This window comes from Chlorocebus sabaeus, chromosome 2 (assembly GCF_047675955.1).
Source record: "Chlorocebus sabaeus isolate Y175 chromosome 2, mChlSab1.0.hap1, whole genome shotgun sequence".
Taxonomy (NCBI): Eukaryota; Metazoa; Chordata; class Mammalia; order Primates; family Cercopithecidae; genus Chlorocebus; species Chlorocebus sabaeus.
The window spans coordinates 498,202-518,922 of record NC_132905.1 but is presented as its reverse complement, the minus strand read 5'-3'; the positions used below and the strand labels follow the sequence as shown (position 1 = coordinate 518,922).

Below are 20,721 nucleotides of genomic sequence, written 5' to 3'. Positions count from 1 at the left end.
CCCTGACCCTCCAGAGCTACCACGGCCCGTTCCTGACCCTCCAGAGCTACCACGGCCCGACCCTGACCCTCCAGAGCTACCACGGCCCGTTCCTGACCCTCCAGAGCTACCACGGCCCGCACCTGACCCTCCAGAGCTACCACGGTCCGACCCTGACCCTCCAGAGCTACCACGGCCCGCTCCTGACCCTCCCGAGCTAACACGACCCGCACCTGACCCTCCAGAGCTACCACGGCCCGCACCTGACCCTCCAGAGCTACCACGGCCCGTTCCTGACCCTCCAGAGCTACCACGGCCCGACCCTGACCCTCCAGAGCTACCACGGCCCGTTCCTGACCCTCCAGAGCTACCACGGCCCGCACCTGACCCTCCAGAGCTACCACGGCCCGCTCCTGACCCTCCAGAGCTACCACGGCCCGATCCTGACCCTCCAGAGCTACCACGGCCCGCTCCTGACCCTCCCGAGCTACCACGGCCCGACCCTGACCCTCCAGAGCTACCACGGCCCGTTCCTGACCCTCCAGAGCTACCACGGCCCGCTCCTGACCCTCCCGAGCTACCACGGCCCGACCCTGACCCTCCAGAGCTACCACGGCCCGCTCCTGACCCTCCCGAGTTAACATGGCCCGCAACTGACCCTCCCGAGCTAACACGGCCCGCTCCTGACCCTCCAGACCACAGCCATGTGGCCCTGCTCTCATCTCTCGGGTCCTCCTAGGGCGTCTCTATCCATGCTGAACAGAGAGGACTGGTCGGATTACCCACGTTTTCCCCTGACTCTTCACACCTTCTCACACCACAACACTTCCATCTGGAGGCCTCTTGCCTCTGCCTGAAATGCATATTCAGAATGCTGGTGGCAAACTCATGTCTTTTTCTGAAAATGTCTTTCTTCCAGCATAATTCTAAAGACAACCTCATGGTGTTGTCGCTCTCTGCAGTTAGGCGCTGGTGCCGCCACCTCTGCTCCTGCGCAGATTTCAGCTCATGGCTGGCAGGATTCTCGCTCCTGAGCGATCCGTCTCTCCTCTTGGCTAGACTGAGGATCTTCTCTGTCCCTGTCATTCTGGAATTTCATTATGATGTCACCTACGGTACACTTCTTCCGTGTTCCCAACTTCTAATTCTGATACAATTTCAAACTCACAGGGTAACTGCCAGCATAGTCCAAGGAGCTCTCACATGCGCGTTCCCGGACTCGCCGCCTGCTCCCGTCTGCCCCCACCTAGACCTGTGCGTGTGCGGCTACTGAGGGGGAGGCAGAGACTTCGGGGCCCTGGGCCCTCAATACCTGCGTATGTTTCCTAAGAACAAGGATCTCTTGTGCAGCCACAGAACGACTCGCATCAGGAAATTGTCATTCACATATTGTTCTCTAATCCATTGTCCATATTCAAATTCATGAACTGTCCCAGTGATAGCCATTATTGCAAAAAAAATTTTTTTTTTTTTTGAGACAGTTTCACTCTGTCGCCCAGGCTGGAGTGCAGTGGTGCAATCTTGGGCTCTCTGCAACCCCCGCCTCCCGGGTTCAAGCGATTCTCTTGCCTTGGCCTCCCGAGTAGCTGGGAGTACAGGCACGTGCCACCATGCCTGGCCAATTTTTTTGTATTTTTCGTAGAGATGGAGTTTCACCATGTTGGCTGGGCTGGTCTCGAACTCCTGACCTCAGGTGATTCACCCGCCTCAGCCTCCCAGAGTGCTGGGATTACAGGCGTGAGTCACCACGCCCAGCCTGCATTTTTTTCTGATGCAGGATCCAGCCCAAGACTGTGGTGCATGCAGCTGCCTTGCTCTTCAGCTTTTGTCCCCATTACGACAGCAGCAGGCTGGGCACAGCGGCTCACGCCTGTAATCCCAGCACTTTGGGAGGCCGAGGTGGGCCGGTCACCTGAGGTCAGGAGTTCGGGGTCAGCCTGGCCAACATGACGAAACCCCATCTCTACTAAAAATACAAAAATTAGCTGGGCGTGGTGGTGGGTGCCTGTAGTCCCAGCTACTCAGGAGGCTGAGGCATGACAATCACTTGAACCCAGGAAGTGGAGGTTGCGGTGAGCCGAGATCGCGCCACTGCATTCCAGTCTGGGTGACAGAGGAAGACTCCGTCTCAAAAAACAAAAAAAGATGCAGCAGCTTCTCGGCCTGTCTGCATTTTTCTTCGCCTTGACATTTTTGGAGCTTGTGGGTCACGCATTCCGTAGGCTGTCTCTCTGTGTGTATCTGCTGTTTTCTCATGAGTAGAGTCAGGCCATGAACTGTTGGAAGAACACCACAGAACTCGTGCTCACTACATCAGGAGGCTCAAGCGGGAGGTCTGTCCCGAGCCTGACGATGTGAAGATGGATCGCGGGGTTAAGGAGGCACCTGCCAGCTTTCCCACCACAGCTACGACTTAACGTCTGTAATGGCCGCGTGGTTTGCAGGGATGCTCTGAAGCCAGTCTGAGCACCTGCTCATGACTCTGACCCCATCATTCCTCCCATGCTTTACCTCTCTCTATGCATTTATTTAACATAAATGAATAACATAAAATACATACTGACAGGTATAGACTCACAGGTTTTATTTACTTGAGCGATGGCCCATGACTATCACTGTTTATTTTGAGCTAAAAGCCGCCCTAGACGCAGGCAGCAGGGTCTTCATCCAGGCTGGGGCCTGTCAGGGCCTCGCACTGCGGACCACTCATTCCTCAGTCCTGAAAGTTCTCAGTCTCTCTCTTCTCCTTCCAGAACTCAAATAGATGTGTTCGACTCTCGTGCTTCCTGAATAATTCTCTCTTCAGCTATGGCTAATCTGCTAAAGACCTATCCACTAAGTGTTGAATTTCAATCCTAGCTCTAGTTGTGTTTCTGCTCACACTCTCTTTCTTTTTTTGAAGAAGAAGAAACTGGAGTCTCAGTATGTTACCCAGGCTGCGCTGCTCTTGAACTCCTGAGCTCAAGCAATCCTCCTCCCTCGGCCTCCCAAAGTGTTAGGATTGCAGATGTTAAGCCATGGTGCCTGGCCTCTTTTATTTCTTAAAATAAATTATTAAATATAACGATTTTATCTTCTAAGGTTTAAAATCCCAACAGCCAAGGCTGCTGCAGGGCCGACCGCTGCCTGTGGCTTCTGTGTGTGCTCCAGGAGCACTGCTTCTTGTGTGTCCAGGGTTCTGCGGAAATTACTCGAAACCTGAGACAAAGGTGAATTCTTCCAAAAAGTATTTTTTGTTTGCTTCTGTCAGATTCCTGGGGGAACTGCCAGCTGGGAGCCATTGATAACTAAACTCTCAGCTTGAGGCCTTTAGACCATCCAGACCACCTAGGAATCCTCAAGGGGGTGTCCCCTTCCCTGTGCCAGGGACAGGAGGTATGGGAGTACACTGTGGACTCACCCCTGGAGGAGCCAGCTTTGGAGGGACAGTCCCCAACCCCACCCAGCACACACACCTAGAGGAGGCCTGGGCTTTGTCTTCTGATCTCCAGCCCTGCGAGGCTGGGAAAACCAAGCTCAGGCCAAGGCTCTCAGGGCAAAAGCTGGGCACGGCACCCCACCGGCCTCTCAATTCTGTCACCATTAGGTCCCCAGGCCTCAGCACTTCCTCTTTCTTAGCCAGTGTGAGGCAGCATCTGTAAGATGCTTTATGGAAATGTCTTCACTGGCATTTGCCGCTGTTCCGGCACAGGTGAGCCTGGGTACCTGACCTATCAATGTTGTCAGAAAGAGAAGACTTTTCCCACTCATCCTGCTCCTTACCAAGGAGGCAGCCTTTTCGGAGCAGCTCTCACTGGATCTGCTGGGTAAAGCTCCTTGTCCAGGAGCGGCAGCCTCCTCCACACGGCAGGAGGGCCTCCCAGCCTCCCTGCCACAGCGCACTGTGGCCACAGCACATTCCTCTTCCTGAAGGTTCTTCCCGCACCTCCTCCACTCTCCCCAGCCCTGGAGACCCTGCCTCAGGATACACTCGGCACAGCTGCACCCCCAGAGCAGTCACAGACGCCATGAGGCCTCTCTCCTGGGCCCTGAATGCAGCCTGTGCTCACCTGAACACATTTCACATTGATGCCGGGACACACAAACTTCCTCCAGATGAGGTTGGCTCTGCTGTCCCCACAGGTGATGGGGTACACAATCTCAGCCTCCAGGTTCTCCCCCTCTTCAGCCATCTTCACTTCTCACAGGCACATTGACAGGGAAGGGTAAAAGCAGAAAATCAGTTACAACCTCGTCAAAGCATTTCCTGAAAATGCAGAAAATAGCTGCCAACCTGGAAACCCAAAATTAAAATCCAGGAAGGCCTGAGACACAGCCAAGGTGGGCAGGGCATGCCCATCAGTGCCGTTAGAGTTTCAGGGTTAAACTCACTGAGCAGATTTAAATATCGTTACATTCACAGAACCCATTAAACTATGGTTCAACTGAAGAGCCACTTAGGAAAACAAAATCAAACTTTAATTGAAACAATTCTAGGGAAACCTAAGGTTTTAAAGGTTCTAGGGCCTTTAATCTCAGGCAAAAGAAAAATATTAAGAGTGTTACAAAGAATTTTTGTAATCCCAGCACTTTGGGAGGCCGAGGCAGGCAGATTACGAGGTCAAGAGATCGAGACCATCCTGGCCAACATGGTGAAACCCCATCTCTACTAAAAATACAAAAATTAGCCAGGTGTGGTGGTGGGTACCTGTAGTCCCAGCTACTTGGGAGACTGAGGCAGGAGAATGGCGTGAACCCGGGAGGTGGAGCTTGCAGTGAGCTGAGATCGCACCACTGCACTCCAGCCTGGGTGACAGAGCGAGACTCCATCTCAAAAAAAAAAAGAATTTTTACTGGGCCAGGCGAGGTGGCTCACACCTGTAATCCCAGCACTTTGGGAGGCCCAGGTGGGTGAATCACCTGAGGTCAGGAGTTTAAAACCAGCCTGGCCAACATGGTAAAACCCCATCTCTACTAAAAACACAAAATTAGCTGGGCATGGTGGTGTGTGCTTGTAATCTCAACTACTTGGGAGGCTGAGGCAGGAGAAGAGCTTGAACCTGCAGGACAGAGGTTCAAGCAGGACAGAGGTTGCAGTGAGCCGAGATCATGTCATCGCACTCTAGCCTGGGCAACAGAGTGAGACTCCGTCTCAAAAAAAACACGTTTTTTACTGGCCAGGCTCAGTGGCTCACACCTGTAATCCCAACACTTTGGGAAGCTGAGGCTGGAGGATCACGTGATGCCAGGACTTCAATAGCAGCCTGGGCAATAGTGGGACCCTATTTCTTAAAAAAAAAAAAAAAAAAAAAAAAAAAGATTCTTAATTAGCTGGGTGTGGTGGTACATGCCTGTAGTCCCGGCTACTCAGGAGGCTGAGGCAGGAGGATCATCTGAGCCTGTGAGGGCTGTGGTCAAGGTCAAGGCTATGGTGAGTGGCGATTGTACCACTGCACTCTAGCCTGGGCAACAGAACAAGACCCTGTCTCAAAAAAAACAAAAAAACAAAACAACTTTTTTTACTACTATTCACTGACCTTTATAATAAACAGACACAGGCAAACAAGAAACAATGAGAAGAAAACAAAATCCGAAAGAGGAGAGAGCTGCAAACTTGGGGCCAAGTGACTTTGCTCTCCTATTAGCCACAGGCAGAGAAAGTGCTGTCATTACAGACACATGGCAGGCCCCACCTGGGGGCCCTGGGGCCTGGCCTCTCACTCCTAAGGGCACACGGCTTGGGAATCAGCCCGAATAAAGACCTTGTATATCTCTGGCTGCTCCTCATTTTGAGTGCAGGACTGTCCTGTCCCTGCTATGGCAAGAAGGCAGACTTCCCACCTAGGACGGCTTCCTACCTAACACGGCTTCCTTGAGCTGGGAGGAGGCTGTGAAGGCCGCGGCAGCTGCCGCCGCTGCATTTTCTGTCTCCATGTTATCTTCTGTCAGGTCGCCCCTGGTGAGGTGAAGTGAGGAGAGAACAGAATCAGGATCTCGGAGGGCACAACCTGCAGGGCACTATTTTCCTGACAGCGCTTTGCTGACTTGTTACACTTTTCTAATTTAAATCAGAAATGGCAGAGAGGCCGGGCGCAGTGGCTCATGCCTGTAATCCCAGCACTTTGGGAGGCTGAGGTGGGAGGGTCACCTGAGGTCAGGAGTTCAAGACCAGCCCAGCCAACACAGTGAAACTCCATCTCTACTAAAAAAAATACAAAAATTAGCTGGACATGGTGGTACATGCCTGTAGAAGCTGGGGTAGGAGAATCACTTGAACCTGGGAGGCGGAGGGTGCAGTGAGCCAAGATCACACCACTGCACTCCAGCCTTGGTGACAGAGCGAGTTCCCGGGTTGATGACATTCTCCTGCCTCAGCCTCTCGAGTAGCTGGGACTACAGGTGTCCGCCACTGAGTGTTTTCTTAAACAGCAAAAGAAAACTGACACAATTGTAAACAGAGCAAGCAAGAGAACTTGGCGATTATTTCCTCTCTACTTCTCACTGTTCTTAAAAGAGTTAACTTAAGCATAAGATGTGAACAAATTCTTTTAACATCCCAGAAAAAAAGCTCATATTCAGTGTTCGTAAAGCAAAACTAACCCAAAGGAGCCACCTTCCACAGTAACCACAGGAAACCAAGGAGCAAACGGGACACCAGCCTCCAGGGCCCTGCGCCAGCCGTGCTCCTGTGTCTGCGACTGCCCTGGTTCGTCATTGCCACCAGCCGGCAAGACACCCACAGAGGACAGCTCTAAGCCACAATTGTGTACGAAGACAACCGTGCAGGATTTTATTACTACAATGTTTTTATTTTCTTTTTTTTTTTGGAGACCGAGTCCTCTGTCACCCAGGCTGGAGTGCAGTGGCACAATCTCGGCTCACTGTAACCTCCATCTCCCCAGTTCAAGCAATTCTCCTGCTGCAGCCTCCCAAGTAGCTGGATTACAGGCGCCCGCCACCACAGCTGGCTAATTTTTGTACTTTTAGTAGAGACGGGGTTTTACCATGTTGGCCAGACTGGTCTCAAATTCCTGACAACAAGTGATCCGCCCACCTCGGCCTCCCGAGTGCTGGGATTACAGGCGTGAGCCACCGCGCCCGGCCATGTTTGTTTTTCAACAAAAATTTACTTAAAGTTGAAATCTCTACATTTCAAATGGGTAACTCCAGTGTCCTTGAGGCTCCTGTGGCAGTGCTCATGAGACTTCTCTTGGGTGTGAGAGTCTAGAATGTGGGTGGTCTGGACAGGAGGGGGAGGGAAGAGTTCAGAGCAGTGCAGGGTAAGGGGACCCCCAAGGACGCGAAAGCCGCCCTGCATTTGTCAGACTGGGCAGCACCCAGTCCACCAGACGGACCCTGGCTTTGGAGACTGGAGCCTGGGCACGACTCAGCTGCTGTCGTGAATTGTGATCCTCTGAACCCAGCAAGGCAGCTGCAGGACATCTGGCCCAGTCTCCTCGTTAAGCCAGTTCATGAAAAAGAGACTTTTCTGAGTGACACGCCCATGGGCTATATGAGGACTAAATGGGATGGTCTCCGGCTCGGACAAACCAACAGCAAATGCCACTTTGGGGGAAAAGAAACTTTTCTTTTTTTCTTTTTTTTTTGAGACAGGATCTCACCCTGTCACCCAGGCTGGAGTGCAGTGGCATGACCTTGGCTCACTGCAGCCTCAACCTCCCATGCAGCTGGGACTGTAGGTGCACGCCACCACACCCAAATAATTTTTGGATTTTTTGTAGAGATGAGGTTTCATTTTGTTGCTCAGGCTGGTCTCAGGCAACCCTCCCAGCTCAGCTTCCCAAAGTGCTCGGGTTATAGGCAGGAGCCACCAGGCCTGGCCAACATAGGAAGAAACTTACATTTGAATATTAGAAGAGATTAAAATTCATCAACATGGAAAGACAAAGATCATTAACTAAAGCCAAACCAGAACGAAAGCCGCGTGCACAGTGGGGTCTCCTGTTGGGAACGCGAGGGGCATGTGCAGGGCTCCAGGGCGTGGCGACGCCCCACACTCCCTTTGTGGGGCTCATTCAGCTGAACATGAGCACCTGGGGTGCTTTTCAGCACGTACATGAGTTTAATCATGAAAAGGCTTAAGGAAAGAAAAATTCGTATGTTCTATACAAACAGAACATCTGGAAAGATCTATCCTAAGGTACTGAGTAGGAAACTCTAGGTAGTAGTAATAGGGCCTTTATTTTATTTTTGCTTATCAGTATTTTCTAATTTTCTTTTTCTTTCTAAATAATTTCAGCTATGAAATAATTTTCTACCATATATATTTTGTAATAAAAATGGTTATAATTTTTTAAAAGCTGTACAAACTTCCTGATAAAATGGCAAATTAAACACACATGTAGGCCAGGTGCAGTGGCTCATGCCTATAATCCCAGCACTTTGGGAGGCCGAGTCGAGCAGATCACCCGAGGTCAGGAGTTCAAGACCAGCCTGGCCAACATAGTGAAACCCCGTTTCTACTAAATATACAAAAATGAGCTGGACGTGGTGGCACACGCCTGTAGTCCCAGCTACTTGGGAAGCTGAGGCAGGAAAATTCCTTCAACTTGGGAGGCAGAGGTTGTAGTGAGCCGAGATCACGCCACTGCACTCCAGCCTGGGCAACAAGAACAAGACTCCATCTCAAAAAATAAAAATAAAAAAAAATAAAAATAACACACACGTGAACGGGCTCCTCATGGAAGTCCTCACAACAATGCAGAGGGAAGAGCTTCCGAAGTACAAAGCCAGAAGTGAGGAGCAGGAGGGCGCACAGATACAGCGAGCAGCAAGGCGCAGACTGAGCAGCGGAGGCTGGCCGTGGGGAGATGACCGATGCTCAGTTTATACCCCAAATCCCTAAATCTAGAGGCCTGGGACATCAACTACCTCTGCCAGCAGGATGAGGGAAAGGAGGGCAACCAAAAGATGTCCCCCCCCCACCCATCCAGCTACTTGCCATCCTCAGCCCCACCTGTCAGAAGACCCTGAGAGGTGGAGGCAGGCCCCTGCCTACAGGACCCTGAGAGCTAGGGGAAGGCATTGTCCTGAACTGTGTCCCCCGTAAAATTCCTATGTTGAAGGCCTCATCCCCAGTATGACTGTATTTAAAGATGGGGTCTTCGGGAGATAATTAAAATGAGGTCATACGGTTGGCCCTCATCCAGTAACACTTTGACTTTCTGGTGGTTTTTTTTTTTTGGGGGGAGACAGGGTCTCACTCTTATCATTCAGGTTGGAGTGCAGCGGCATGGTCACAGCTCACTGCTGTCTCCAACTCCTGGGCTCACGTGATCCTCCTGCTTCAGCTTCCTGAGTAGCTGGGACTACAGGTGCTCACTACCATGCCCAGCTGGTGGTGCGCTGTGTTTTTTGTAGAGATGGGGTTTTGCCATGTTGCCCAGGCTGGTCCTGAACTGGGCTCAAGTGATCTGTCTGCCTCAGTCTCCCACAGTGCTGGAATTACAGGCATGAGACACCGCGCCTGGCTGACTGTGACCTTCTAAGAAGTAAAAGAGAAAGATCTTTCTCCCTCCCTCTCCATCATGAGGACACAGCAAGAAGTTGGCCATCTGCAAGTCAGAAAGGGAGTCCTCCCAAAAGTGGAATCTGGCAGACCCTGATCTTGGACTTCAGTATTCAGAACTGTAAGAAAATAACTCTCTGCTGTTCAGGCTGCCCGGCCTGTGGCATTCTGTTATGGCTGCCCGAGCAGACTAAGACGTGGCGTCTGGGGGTCAGACCAGGTCAGGAAGAAAGGCCTTGAGCTGAGGACACTGAAGGTACCAACCCGGTGCTGGACTACCCACCCCGGCAGCCGCGGCCACGCTGTCACGGCTCAGGTGAGGTGACCCAGACACCACCCCGGCAGCCACGGCCACGCTGTCACAGCTCAGGTGAGGTGACCTGGACACCACCCTGGCAGCCACGGCCACGGTGTCACGGCTCAGGTAAGGTGACCCAGATACCACCGGGGCAGCCGCGGCCACGCTGTCACAGCTCAGGTAAGGTGACCCAGATACCACCGGGGCAGCTGCGGCCACGCTGTCACAGGTCAGGTGAGGTGACCTGGACACCACCCCAGCAGCCACGGCCACGGTGTCAGGGCTCAGTACAGGAGAGCTAGATATGGGACTGGGCCTACTCCGAGCCCCTTCCACCTGGACGCCTGGGTGGGTGACACAAAAGCTGGGCTCAGGTGGGACCAGAACAGCCTCTCCTCAGGTCAGAAATGACCCTGGGCTCCTCGCAGCAGCCCTAGGGCACCATGAGAAAGCTACGTGGACTTCTCTGACCAAGGGTCACTGCTGTCACACTGTACTCATTGCAGGCCATGTCAGGGCTCGGGTGAGGAGACGTGGACACCACCCCAGCAGCCGTGGCCACGGTGCCCCACGGGAAGGGACTTGGGCACTGCCTCTCTGGGCAAGAGTGGGGAGGTGTGGGGTGGGAGATGTCAGGAAACATCATGGACACATGCCCAGAAAACACGGAAGCTATGCGCCAAGGTGCTGACAAAGGAAAAGGGAGAATGGAGGTGTGAACATCCAGCCGGGAGGTCCCACTCAGACACTCCTGCATTTCCAGACATGGCCGCCAGCTGTGTGGATGAGGCAGGAAAGGACAGAGTACCTCGCACCAGGAACCTACACAGGTCAATGTCTTGTTCTGTGTTCGCACAACAGCCTCTACCAGCTGGACATGCAGGAGGTTAAAGTCTCAGGTGCAGCAACAGGCTCCACAGCCAGGGAAGAAAGGCAGGAAGGAACTCAGGGCCAGGTCCTCCCAGGCAGGAGCTGCCTGCACACCATCCATGAAGAGAGGCCTGACCCGCACCGCACGGGGGTTGACAGTCTAGAGTCATCCTCTGTCAAATGGTGAGAAAGTCAAAAGCTCATGCTCAGTGACATGCTAGGTCAACATGAAGATGCCACACATGAGACACAGCAAGGATGAGACCAGCGGGAAGACTGCCCCAGCCCAGAGCCCCAGAGTGCCAGAGTCCTCTGGGGAGGAAGGAAGAGGATCGCCGCCCTGGATTGCCTAGGGCTGACTCTGCCTTTATCTTACCCCCAGCAGACACCGGCTCACAGCAGAAGCAGCTCTGCTACCTCTTAGTAGTTCCACCTACAGGCAGCAAAACAAAGCCGGCAGTCTGGGCAAATGTTAGCATTTTTGCCAACCAACATTTGATTCGGACATCTGGTACAGAGATGAGAAAGAAAACACTCACAGTTTCATGAAGACTGTCAAGAAAATCACTGGCTCTTCACTTCATTTCTGAAAGGCCAGCTCTCTGCCATCCCTACTGCTCCCTTTCACACGAGAAGTCACGGCCTTTCAGGACGTGGAGCCACGTGGCCGTGCGGGTACGGGAGGCCTCCCCAGAGCTGCAGCTGGGTCTTCTGGTCCCTGGGCCATTTCTGCTTTTCTTCACTCTCTACTTATACACACAATTTAAGTCCTGTCTCAGAAGAACTGGAACTAGGAAAATCCTGACACTTGCCCCTTACTACGTTAATGCCAGCTGTGCCAAGGACAGCCTAACCCAAGCCCCCATCAGCCCCAATGGCACTGAGGCCCGAGCTTACCCATGAGGGGCCAAATTGGTCGTCACCAACACGGTCTTCACCCCCTCCACGCCGCTGCCATCCACCGCAGTGTCCGGAGTTGTCACCACCACCACCTCCTCCATGTGCACACTCACGTCGGGAGTCGCCATGGCTCAGCAGAAAGGGACGCCCAGGCCAGCAGCGTCAGTCCTCCAGGGTCCCGAGTCCTGGAGGAAGCAAGGCAGGGCACAGGGCTGGAGTCATCTCCACAACCGCACAACACAGCACTCACAAAGGCATCTCTCATCAGCTTCAAAGACCCATCCTTGAGTCCCAGACGGCTACTTCCTGACCAAAACGAGAGGCAACAGAAGGGCTACTCCGTCTCTGGTTCCAAGGGCGGTGTAAGTGCACTCCACCCATCTTTCCCACGGGATGAGCCGAAACCCTCGGGCAGAAGGCACAGAGCCACTCCCTCCATGTGGGGCTCAGAGCAGGAGGACAGGAGGGGCCTGGAATTCCAAGAGACTTTCCTGGACGCAGGTCCCCGGCTTGCCAGTTCTTCCATCTCTCCTGGCCTGAACTCAAAGCCAGCCCCAATCCCTGAGCTGAGTTTCAGGTGCAGAAAGTACTCCAAGAAGTCCTCTCTGGCCTGTGGAATGGGAAGGGAAACCCATTCGAGACAGAAAGAGAGGAGGGAAATGCCCTGGGATTTTTTTGTTTTTTGGGGTTTTTTTCCGAGATGGAGGCTTGCTCTGTCACCCAGGCTGGAGTGCAGTGGCGCAATTTCGGCTCACTGCAAGCTCTGCCTCCTAGGTTCAAGCAATTCTCCTGCCTCAGCCTCTCGAATAGCTGGGATTACAGGTTTCACCACGTTGCCCAGGCTGGTCTCAAACTCTTGACCTCACGTGATCCACTCACCTCGACCTCCCAAAGTGCTGGGATTGCAGGTGTGAGCCACTGTGCCTGGCCTGCCCTGGGTTCTAAAATTATTATTATTTTGTCTTTGCTGGTTTTGCCTTCGCAAGTCCAACCCCTGCTAAAACCCTGTGATAGCGGCAGTCTTGGCAGGCCCAAAAAGCTTGGAGAGAAGGGAACTTTCCTCCTGACTAAAGGAGTGGTGGCCCAAGAGTGTGGGGGCTCCCTGTTGTCCTCTCACTCTCCATCTTCTACCCAGCATAGGGAACATGAAAGCCCCTGGTTTCTAGTCAGAGGGCAAGGAGCCTGGAGTCAGAGTGTGGGGGAGGTGATGAGAGGAAAGGGGAACAGAGAGGATGGCACACAGCTGTGTGTGAGCACCTGGGTCATCCCAAGACAGTCTCTACGTGGTCCTCACCCTAAGGGGCAAAGGGAAGAAAACTGACCTACAGGATAGACCACTGCCCAGGTCTCAGATGGGCCCCAATGGCGCACATGGGGCAGATCCACAGTGCACTGGAAAGTCTCTAAACTAAACTGGCCTAAGAACACAGACACAGGAACGGGGTGCAAAATTTGCAGCCTGAACCTAACCAGGTCGATTTCTTGCTATAAAAAAAAGTCTACATTCTCCGTGAAACTTAAACAAGACCCAGAGTCCATAGCATAGTAGTCAAAGCATCCAAAACACGATCAAACTACCTGGCAAAGGGTAGTCTGATTGATTCTCAAAGGAATAAACCCACAAGAGAAGCTGGCTCTGAGGTGAACGCAGGACTCACAGAGACTCTCAGGTGCTATCGGACCAGCTCCAAGAGTAAAGCAAACATTCTCAGCCAAGTGGAAAGAAAATCTTGGTACAGAAACAGGAGTTATAACCAAATGGAAATGTGAAAATTAAAAACTACAACAACCGGCCAGGCATGGTGGCTCCCACCTGTAATTCCAGCACTTTGGGAGGCCGAGGTGGGCGGATCACGAGGTCAGGTGATCGAGACCATCCTGGCTAACACAGTGAAACCCCATCTCTACTAAAATACAAAAAAAAAAAAATTAGCCGGGCGTGGTGGCGGGCACCTGTAGTCCCAGCTACTCAGGAGGCTGAGACAGGAGAATGGCGTGAACCCGGGAGGCAGAGCTTGCAGTGAACCAAGATCGCACCACTGCACTCCAGCCTGGGCGACAGAGTGAGAACTCTCTCAAAAAACGAAAAAGAAAGAAAGTAGAATAGAAGTGACCTGGGGCGGGGGAGGGAGTATAGGGAGTTGCTCTTTAGTAAGTACAGAATTTCTGTTTGGGATGATGAAAAGTTCGGGAAATGCACAGTGGTGACGGCTGCACAATCACTGTGGGGGTTCTAAATGGTGCTGAATCACACATTTAAAAATGGTTAAAATGGGCCAGGCACGATGGCTCACGCCTGTAATCCCAGCATTTTGGGAGGCCGAGGCGGGTGGATCATGAGGTCAGGAGACCGAGACCATCCTGGCTAACACGGTAAAACCCCGTCTCTACTAAAAATACAAAAAAATTAGCAGGGCATGGTGGGGGGCGCCTGTAGTCCCAGCTACTCGGGAGGCTGAGGCAGGAGAATGGTGAGAACCCGGGAGGCGGAGCTTGCAGTGAGCTGAGATCATGCCACCATACTCTAGCCTGGGCAACAGAGCAAGACTCCATCTCAAAAAAAAAAAAAAAAAAAAAAAAAAGGCTAAAATGGGGCTGGGCGAGGTGGCTCATGCCTGTAATCCCAGCACTCTGGGAGGTTGAGGGGGGTGGATCACCTGAGGTCAGGAGTTCAAGACCATGCTGGCCAACACAGTGAAACGCCATCTCTACTAAAAATACTAAACAATAGCCAGGCATGGTGGCAGGCACCTGTAATCCCAGCTACTCGGGAACCTGAGGCAGGAGAATTGCTTGAACCCAGGAGGCGGAGGTTGCAATGAGCCGAGATCGCGCCACTGCACTCCAGCCTGGGCAACAAGAGTGAAACTCTACCTCAAAAAAAAAAAAAAAAAAAAGTTAAAATGGTAAATTTTATGTTATGTATATTTTACCGTAATAAAAAAATTGTAATGCTACTGTAACAGAATGACTTATTAGGATTAGATATAGACTAGCAAGTACAGAATATAAAAACTTTTTAAAGAAAGAAAAATGTTCACGGCCAGGCATGGTGTCTCACACTCGCAATCCCAGCACTTTGGGAGGCCAAGGTGGGAGGGCTGCTTGAGCTCAGGAGTTTTGAGACCAGCCTGGGCAACACAGCGACACCCCATCTCTACTAAATAAATAATAAAACAATAGCCAGGCATGGTGGTGTGCACGCCTGCAGTCGCAGCTACTCTGGAGGCTGAGGCAGGAGGATCGCTTAAGTCTAGGAGATCAAGGCTGCAGTGAGCCATCAGTGTGCCACTGCACTCCAGCCTGGGCAACAGATCAAGACGCTGTCACAAAAAAAGAAAGAAAGAAAAGAAAGAAAATAAAAGAAAACATAAAAATTTCCAGAACTTTTAAAATTATCATTAATATAAAAATAACATCACCTGCCCCTAGGACTGTAACAAACAAGTGTGTCTAAGGACAGGAGTGGGTCCACCCCAACCTGGCACACAGTGGTCCCCTGCAGAGAATCTGGCCCTGCACTCACTAAGGGGAGGCATTCACAGCCCAGCCAGGCCTCTGCAATTATGCCTTCAATGCCAGAACTAACTCACCCAAACTGAACAATCAATCACAAAATGTGCCTTCAGGACTCAAGGTTCTTGCTAAATCACACTCAACCTACATTTTCTAGCATGTGAACGTTTTTCTGAACGTCTTAGGGAGAGGAAGTCTGCAGGGGAACAAAAGGTCCTCAGTCCACCTAGCTTCTTTTCCTCCATTCCACAGGCTGCCTTTTGTCTGAGTATGCACTGGACCGGCGGGGGGGGCTTTACTTCTTCCTAACCGGGCAAGGGTCTCCACACAACTCCAAGGTAAAGGGCCACAGGCAAGATAAAGAGGAGAAAAGAAAGAGCTACAACTTCCGGCTGGGTCCGGTGGCTCACGCCTGTAATCTCAGCACTTTGGGAGGCCGGGGCAGGTGGATCACGAGGTCAGGAGTTAGAGACCAGCCTGACCAACACGGTGAAACCCCGTCTCTGCTAAAAATACAAAAATCAGCCGGGTGTGGTGGCGCACACCTGTAATCCCAGCTACTCAGGAGGCTGAGGCAAGAAAATTGCTTGAATCCGGGAGGCGGAGGTTGCAGTGAGCCAAGATTGCGCCACTGCACTCCAGCCTGAGCAACAGAGCGAGACTCTGTCTCAATAAAAAAAAAAAAAAAAGAAAAGAAAAGAAAAAAAGAAAGAGCTACAACGTCCTGGGCCACCAATCGCAAATGGCAGCCAGTCTCTGAAGTAACCCTTGACCAGAGATCCAAGGAAGCAAGAAATGTAGGTGATCTGAACAGAGGGGATGGTGGTTAAACACCATGAAGGCAAGACCCATTCTCAAAGAAAAGGAAGCAAAAAGAAACCGCAGGGAAGACCCATTCTCAAAGAAAAGGAAGCAAAAAGAAACCGCAGGGAGCTGGGTCCCACCAGCAGGCGTCACTGACGCCAGCCTGGCCTGGGAGAGAAGTGAGTGTGGCGGGCGATGAGTGGTGGGGAGGGCTGCAGTAAGTTTGGGGTAAGAAGAGGCAGCGCCCAGAGCCCAAAGAACACCAGTTAGGGTTCCACATGAACGCCACTCAAAGTACTCACAGAACACGTCTAAACACAAGCATGAAGGACTAAGTGCAAGGGACAAGAAAATATTCCCCGTTTCCTGTTTCAGGAGGGTATCAAAAACGAGTGATGAAAGGAAAATGTATTGTTTGAATGAGGGAAAAAACATTTTACAAATTAAGAACATCCTGGAACATGATGAGCCGTTTACTGTCACTCAATTTCAATGGCGGCCATCTAGGACAGAGCACCTAAGAGGAAAGGGGGCTCACAGGCAAACCCCTCCAGCTGCTGGTGGGCACATTTCCCGTTAGGGCATCAGGGTCTCTGAAGACTGTCTTCAGAAGCTTTTTAGCCAGAAAAGTTACAATGATGAATTTGTTTACATTGACAGACTTACTTCATATTTCTAAAATATAATGCTTTTTTCATTACGATAACTTTGGTGTTGTAGAGTTAGGCTTCAAAATAAAGAACTTTAAACAAACAAGAATAAAAAGCCACTTTAGGCTGGGCGCAGTGGCTCACGCCTGTAATCCCAGCATTTTGGGAGGCCGAGGCAGGTGGATCAAGAGGTCAGGAGTTCAAGACCAGCCTGACCAATATGGTGAAACCCTGTCTCTACTAAAAATACAAAAATTAGCTGGGCATGGTGGCAAATGCCTGTAATCTCAGCTACTCGGGAGGCTGAGGCAGGAGAATCGCTTGAACCTGGGCAGAGGTTACAGTGAGCCGAGATCATGTCACTGCATTCAAGCCTGGGTGACAGAGTGAGACTCTGTCTTACCAAAAAAAAAAAAAAAAAAAAAGCCACTTTAAAATTTTACTTAGGCCAGGCACAGTGGCTCATGCCTGTAATCCTAGCACTTTGGGAGGCCGAGGCAAGCAGATCACCTGAGGTCAGGAGTTAGACCAGCCTGGCCAAGATGGTGAAATCTCATCTCTACTAAAAATGCAAAACTTAGCTGGGAATGGTGCTATGCCCACGTAATCCCAGCTACTCAGGAGGCTGAAGTGGGAGAACTGCTTGAACCTGTGAGGCAGAGGCTGCAGTGAGCCGAGATCGCACCACTACACTCCAGCCTGGGCGACAGAGCAAGACCTTGTCTCAAAAAAAAAATTTTTTTTTTAATTAAAAAATTTGGCCAGGCATGGTGGCTCACGCCTGTAATCCCATCACTTTGGAAGGCCAAGGCGGGGGGACCACCTGAGGTCAGGTGTTCGAGACCAACCTGGCCAACATGATGAAACCCCATCTCTGCTAAAAATACAAAAAAAAAAAAAAATTGGCTGGGCATAGTGGCAGGTGCCTGTAGTCCCACCTACTTGGGAGGTTGAGGCAGGAGAATCTCTTGAACTCTGTAGGCAGAGGTTGCAGCAAGCCAAGATTGCAGCACTGCACTCCAGCCTGGACAACAGAGCGAGACTCTGTCTCAAAAAAATAAATAAATAAATAAAAATTAAAATTAAAAAATAAAAATTTCACTTAAAATACTACTGATCTCAGGCCAGGCGCGGTGGCTCAAGCCTATAATCCCAGCACTTTGGGAGGCCGAGACGGGGGGATCACGAGGTCAGATCGAGACCATCCTGGCTAACGTGGTGAAACCCCGTCTCTACTAAAAAATACAAAAAACTAGCCAGGCGAGGTGCCGGGCGCCTGTAGTCCCAGCTACTTGGGAGGCTGAGGCAGGAGAATGGCGTGAACCCAGGAGGCGGAGCTTGCAGTAAGTCGAGATCCGGCCACTGCACTCCAGCCTGGGCAACAGAGCGAGACTCCGTCTCAAAAAAAAAAAAAAAAATACTACTGATCTCCCGTGCTGACTTCTTGGGGTTTAACTCTCACTGAGGAGATGTTACTTTCATAAGGGTGAGCTCAGCAGGGGCAACTGAAGTCACTTAAGCAGAAAGCTGCAAAAAGGCAACAGCCACACTACAGGCAGGGGTCCTCCTCACAGCTTTAGGGCTTTGCAGAGGATTACGCAATGTACATACATGCACAACACTGAATTCCAGTCTCTCCAATGATAACTGTATCAAAGGTTCAAAGCAATATGCACAAAAGTTACCTCACAGAAAATAGTGCAAGTCCTTGATACCATGCTATTTAGACACAGAAGTGCTACAGAGCATCTCGCCCCACTGCCTTCCCAAGGGCGAGCACCTCCTCCTTTCTCCACAGCTCCTTGTTTTTTTGAGATGGAGTCTCACTCTGTCACCCAGGATGGAGTGCAAAGGCGAAATCTTGGCTCACTGCAACTTCTGCCTCCCGGGTTGAACTGATTCTCCTGCCTCAGCCTCCCAAGTAGCTGGGACTACAGGCGCCTACCACGCCTGGCTAATTTTTGTATTTTTGGTAGAGACGGGGTTTCACCATTTTGGCCAGCTGCTCTAGAGCTCCTGACTTCCAGTGATCCTCCACCTTGACCTCCCATAGTGCTGGGATTACAGCTGTGAGCCACTGCACCTGGCCTCTCCACAGCCCCTTCTGTGTTGAAGCCAAGACCCACCCTTTGATCCCAAGGCTTGGGTTCCTCACTAGTGTGAAGTGAGTTTCCAAATTAATTATGAGGTAAATCAGATATGAGAAAATATTTTATTTATTTACTTTTTTTTGAGACGCAGTCTTGCTCTGTCACCCAGGCTGGAGGGCAGTGGGGTGATCTCCACTCACTGCAACCTCTGCCTCCTGGGTTCAAGCAATTCTCCTGCCTCAGCCTCCCAAGTAGCTGGGATTACAGGTGCGCCGCCACCACGCCCGGCTAATTTTGTATTTTTAGTAGAGACAGGGTTTCACCATGTTGGCCAGGGTGGTCTCGAACTCCTGACCTCGTGATCCGCCCACCTCGGCCTCCCAAAGTGGTGGGATTACGGGGGTAAGCCATCAGGCCTGGCCCAAGAAAATATTTTTAAACTAGTCATCTTGACACTGATGGAATTGAAACTGTTGTATCTGAAGTGTTAGCAAAGAAAAGAGAATTCTGGTTCAACAGAAAAGTCAGTCACGACTTCTCAGTCACGCATGAATTACACAGTAACCAAATACACAACACGTCATGTCTGACAACAGGGTCCACACCGCCATGGGTCTGCACAGACCCAGATCCCACCCGTGGGTCTACAGCGATGCGGGCCCCTGTGGGGTGGTTCCTGCGGGTTGGGTCCCTGAGAGTGGGTCGCAGTGGGGTGGTCCCTGTGGATCGCGTCCCTGCGGGTCGGGTGTCTGCGGGGTGGTCCCTCAGGGTGGGTCGCGTCCCTGCGGGTCGGGTGCCTGTGGGGTGGTCCCTGCGGGGCGGGTGCCTGTGGGGTGGTCCCTGCGGGGCGGGTGCCTGTGGGGTGGCCCCTGCGGGTCGCGTCCCTGTGGGGTGGCCCCTGCGGGGCGGGTGCCTACGGGATGGCCCCTGTGGGGGTCGCGTCCCGGCGGGGCGGGTGCCTGCGGCGTGGTCCCCCCGGGTTGGGTCCACCCAGCAGGCCGCTGAAAGCCCAGCCCGCGCCCGCCCGCGGCGCCAAGATGGAGGCAGGAAGCGCCGCCGCCCGCGCCCGCCACCGCCCGCGCCGCCCGCCTGACGCCGCCGTCGCGCCTGACGCCGCCGCCCGCGCGGCCGCCCCTCCCCCGGCCCTCCCCTCCCCCCGCCGTAACGTCCTGACGCTCCGCAGGGACCCCTGACTGGACGGCGGCGCGTGAGCGGAGCGAGAGGCCTCGCCGCGGGGGGGCCGCGGGCGCGCCGGCGCCGCTTACCTGGGGCCGCGCCGGGCCTACTCGGGCGCCCGGCGGGGGCGGTGGCGTCGGGAGCTGCAGCGGCGGCGGGCGGCGGCGGCGGCCGCGGGCTTCGCTCCTTGTTGGGGATTCGGCGGCGGCGGCGGCGGCGGCGCGGGCGCGCGCTTCCTAGTGACGCAGGCAGCGGGGCCGCGCACGCACGGGGCTGGGAGGGCCGGACACTTATTTGGCGCTTGCCGGTGAGGAAGGCGGGGCCGTGAAATAAGGCACAACGGGGCCCGGGGCGCGTGCGCGGACCGACGCTGTCAGCTCCTATCGCCGTCGCTTCCTCCTGGTCCCCGCGGCCCCGGTTGGGTGTCGCCTGCCCCGCACGGGCGGTCGGGCCGAGGGACGATGGTCGGTGGACGGACGGCGCCAGGGAGCAGTGCGCACGAGCGGCAGGGCGGTACCTTCAGGCCTCCAGGTACGGGCACCCCTCGTCCGGACGCTGCTGTGGGTGAAGGGGCGCGGACGGGACTCCCCTGCGGGGCGGACGCCTGAACACGAGGCTGTGGAGGAAGACGCTGTAGGGTGCGCGGACTCCCGCGGAACATGCCCGGGGCTCGGCCAGCCACGGCGCTCCCAGCGTGGAGGGCGCGGGGCATCCAGGAGTGGCGGGGAGGGAGGGCTCGGTCACCCCTTAAGCTGTCACCCCAGTCCCACAACCAGCACCCCGATCCCATCGCAGTCCCACAGCCGGCACCCCGATCCCACCCCAGCCCAACAACTGGCACCCCTATCCCATAGCTGACACCCCGGTCCCACCGCTGTCCCACGGCCGGCACCCCGATCCCATAGCTGACACCCCGGTCCCGCCCCCGTC

The 20,721-nt window shown here is 53.2% G+C and overlaps 1 protein-coding gene across 3 annotated transcripts in view; it reads right to left on the bottom strand.

The window, feature by feature from the left end:
* Positions 1–19,984, bottom strand: part of GMEB2 (glucocorticoid modulatory element binding protein 2) — a 34,286-nt gene extending 14,302 nt beyond the window's left edge. Inside the window, exons 1-4 of one of the 3 annotated variants that reach the window (XM_008010754.3) lie at positions 19,881–19,984; positions 11,553–11,740; positions 5,817–5,914; positions 4,029–4,156 (exon numbers count right to left, since the gene is read on the bottom strand). In XM_008010754.3, the coding sequence (XP_008008945.1) occupies positions 4,029–4,156; positions 5,817–5,914; positions 11,553–11,683 (357 nt within the window). In that variant the 5' untranslated portion in view covers positions 11,684–11,740; positions 19,881–19,984. Of the gene's footprint in view, positions 1–4,028; positions 4,157–5,816; positions 5,915–10,611; positions 10,829–11,194; positions 11,529–11,552; positions 11,741–19,880 lie in introns of those variants that run through there. The other 2 variants (XM_073005150.1, XM_073005159.1) reach the window with 2 other exon arrangements.
* Positions 19,985–20,721: the final 737 nt, after the last annotated feature.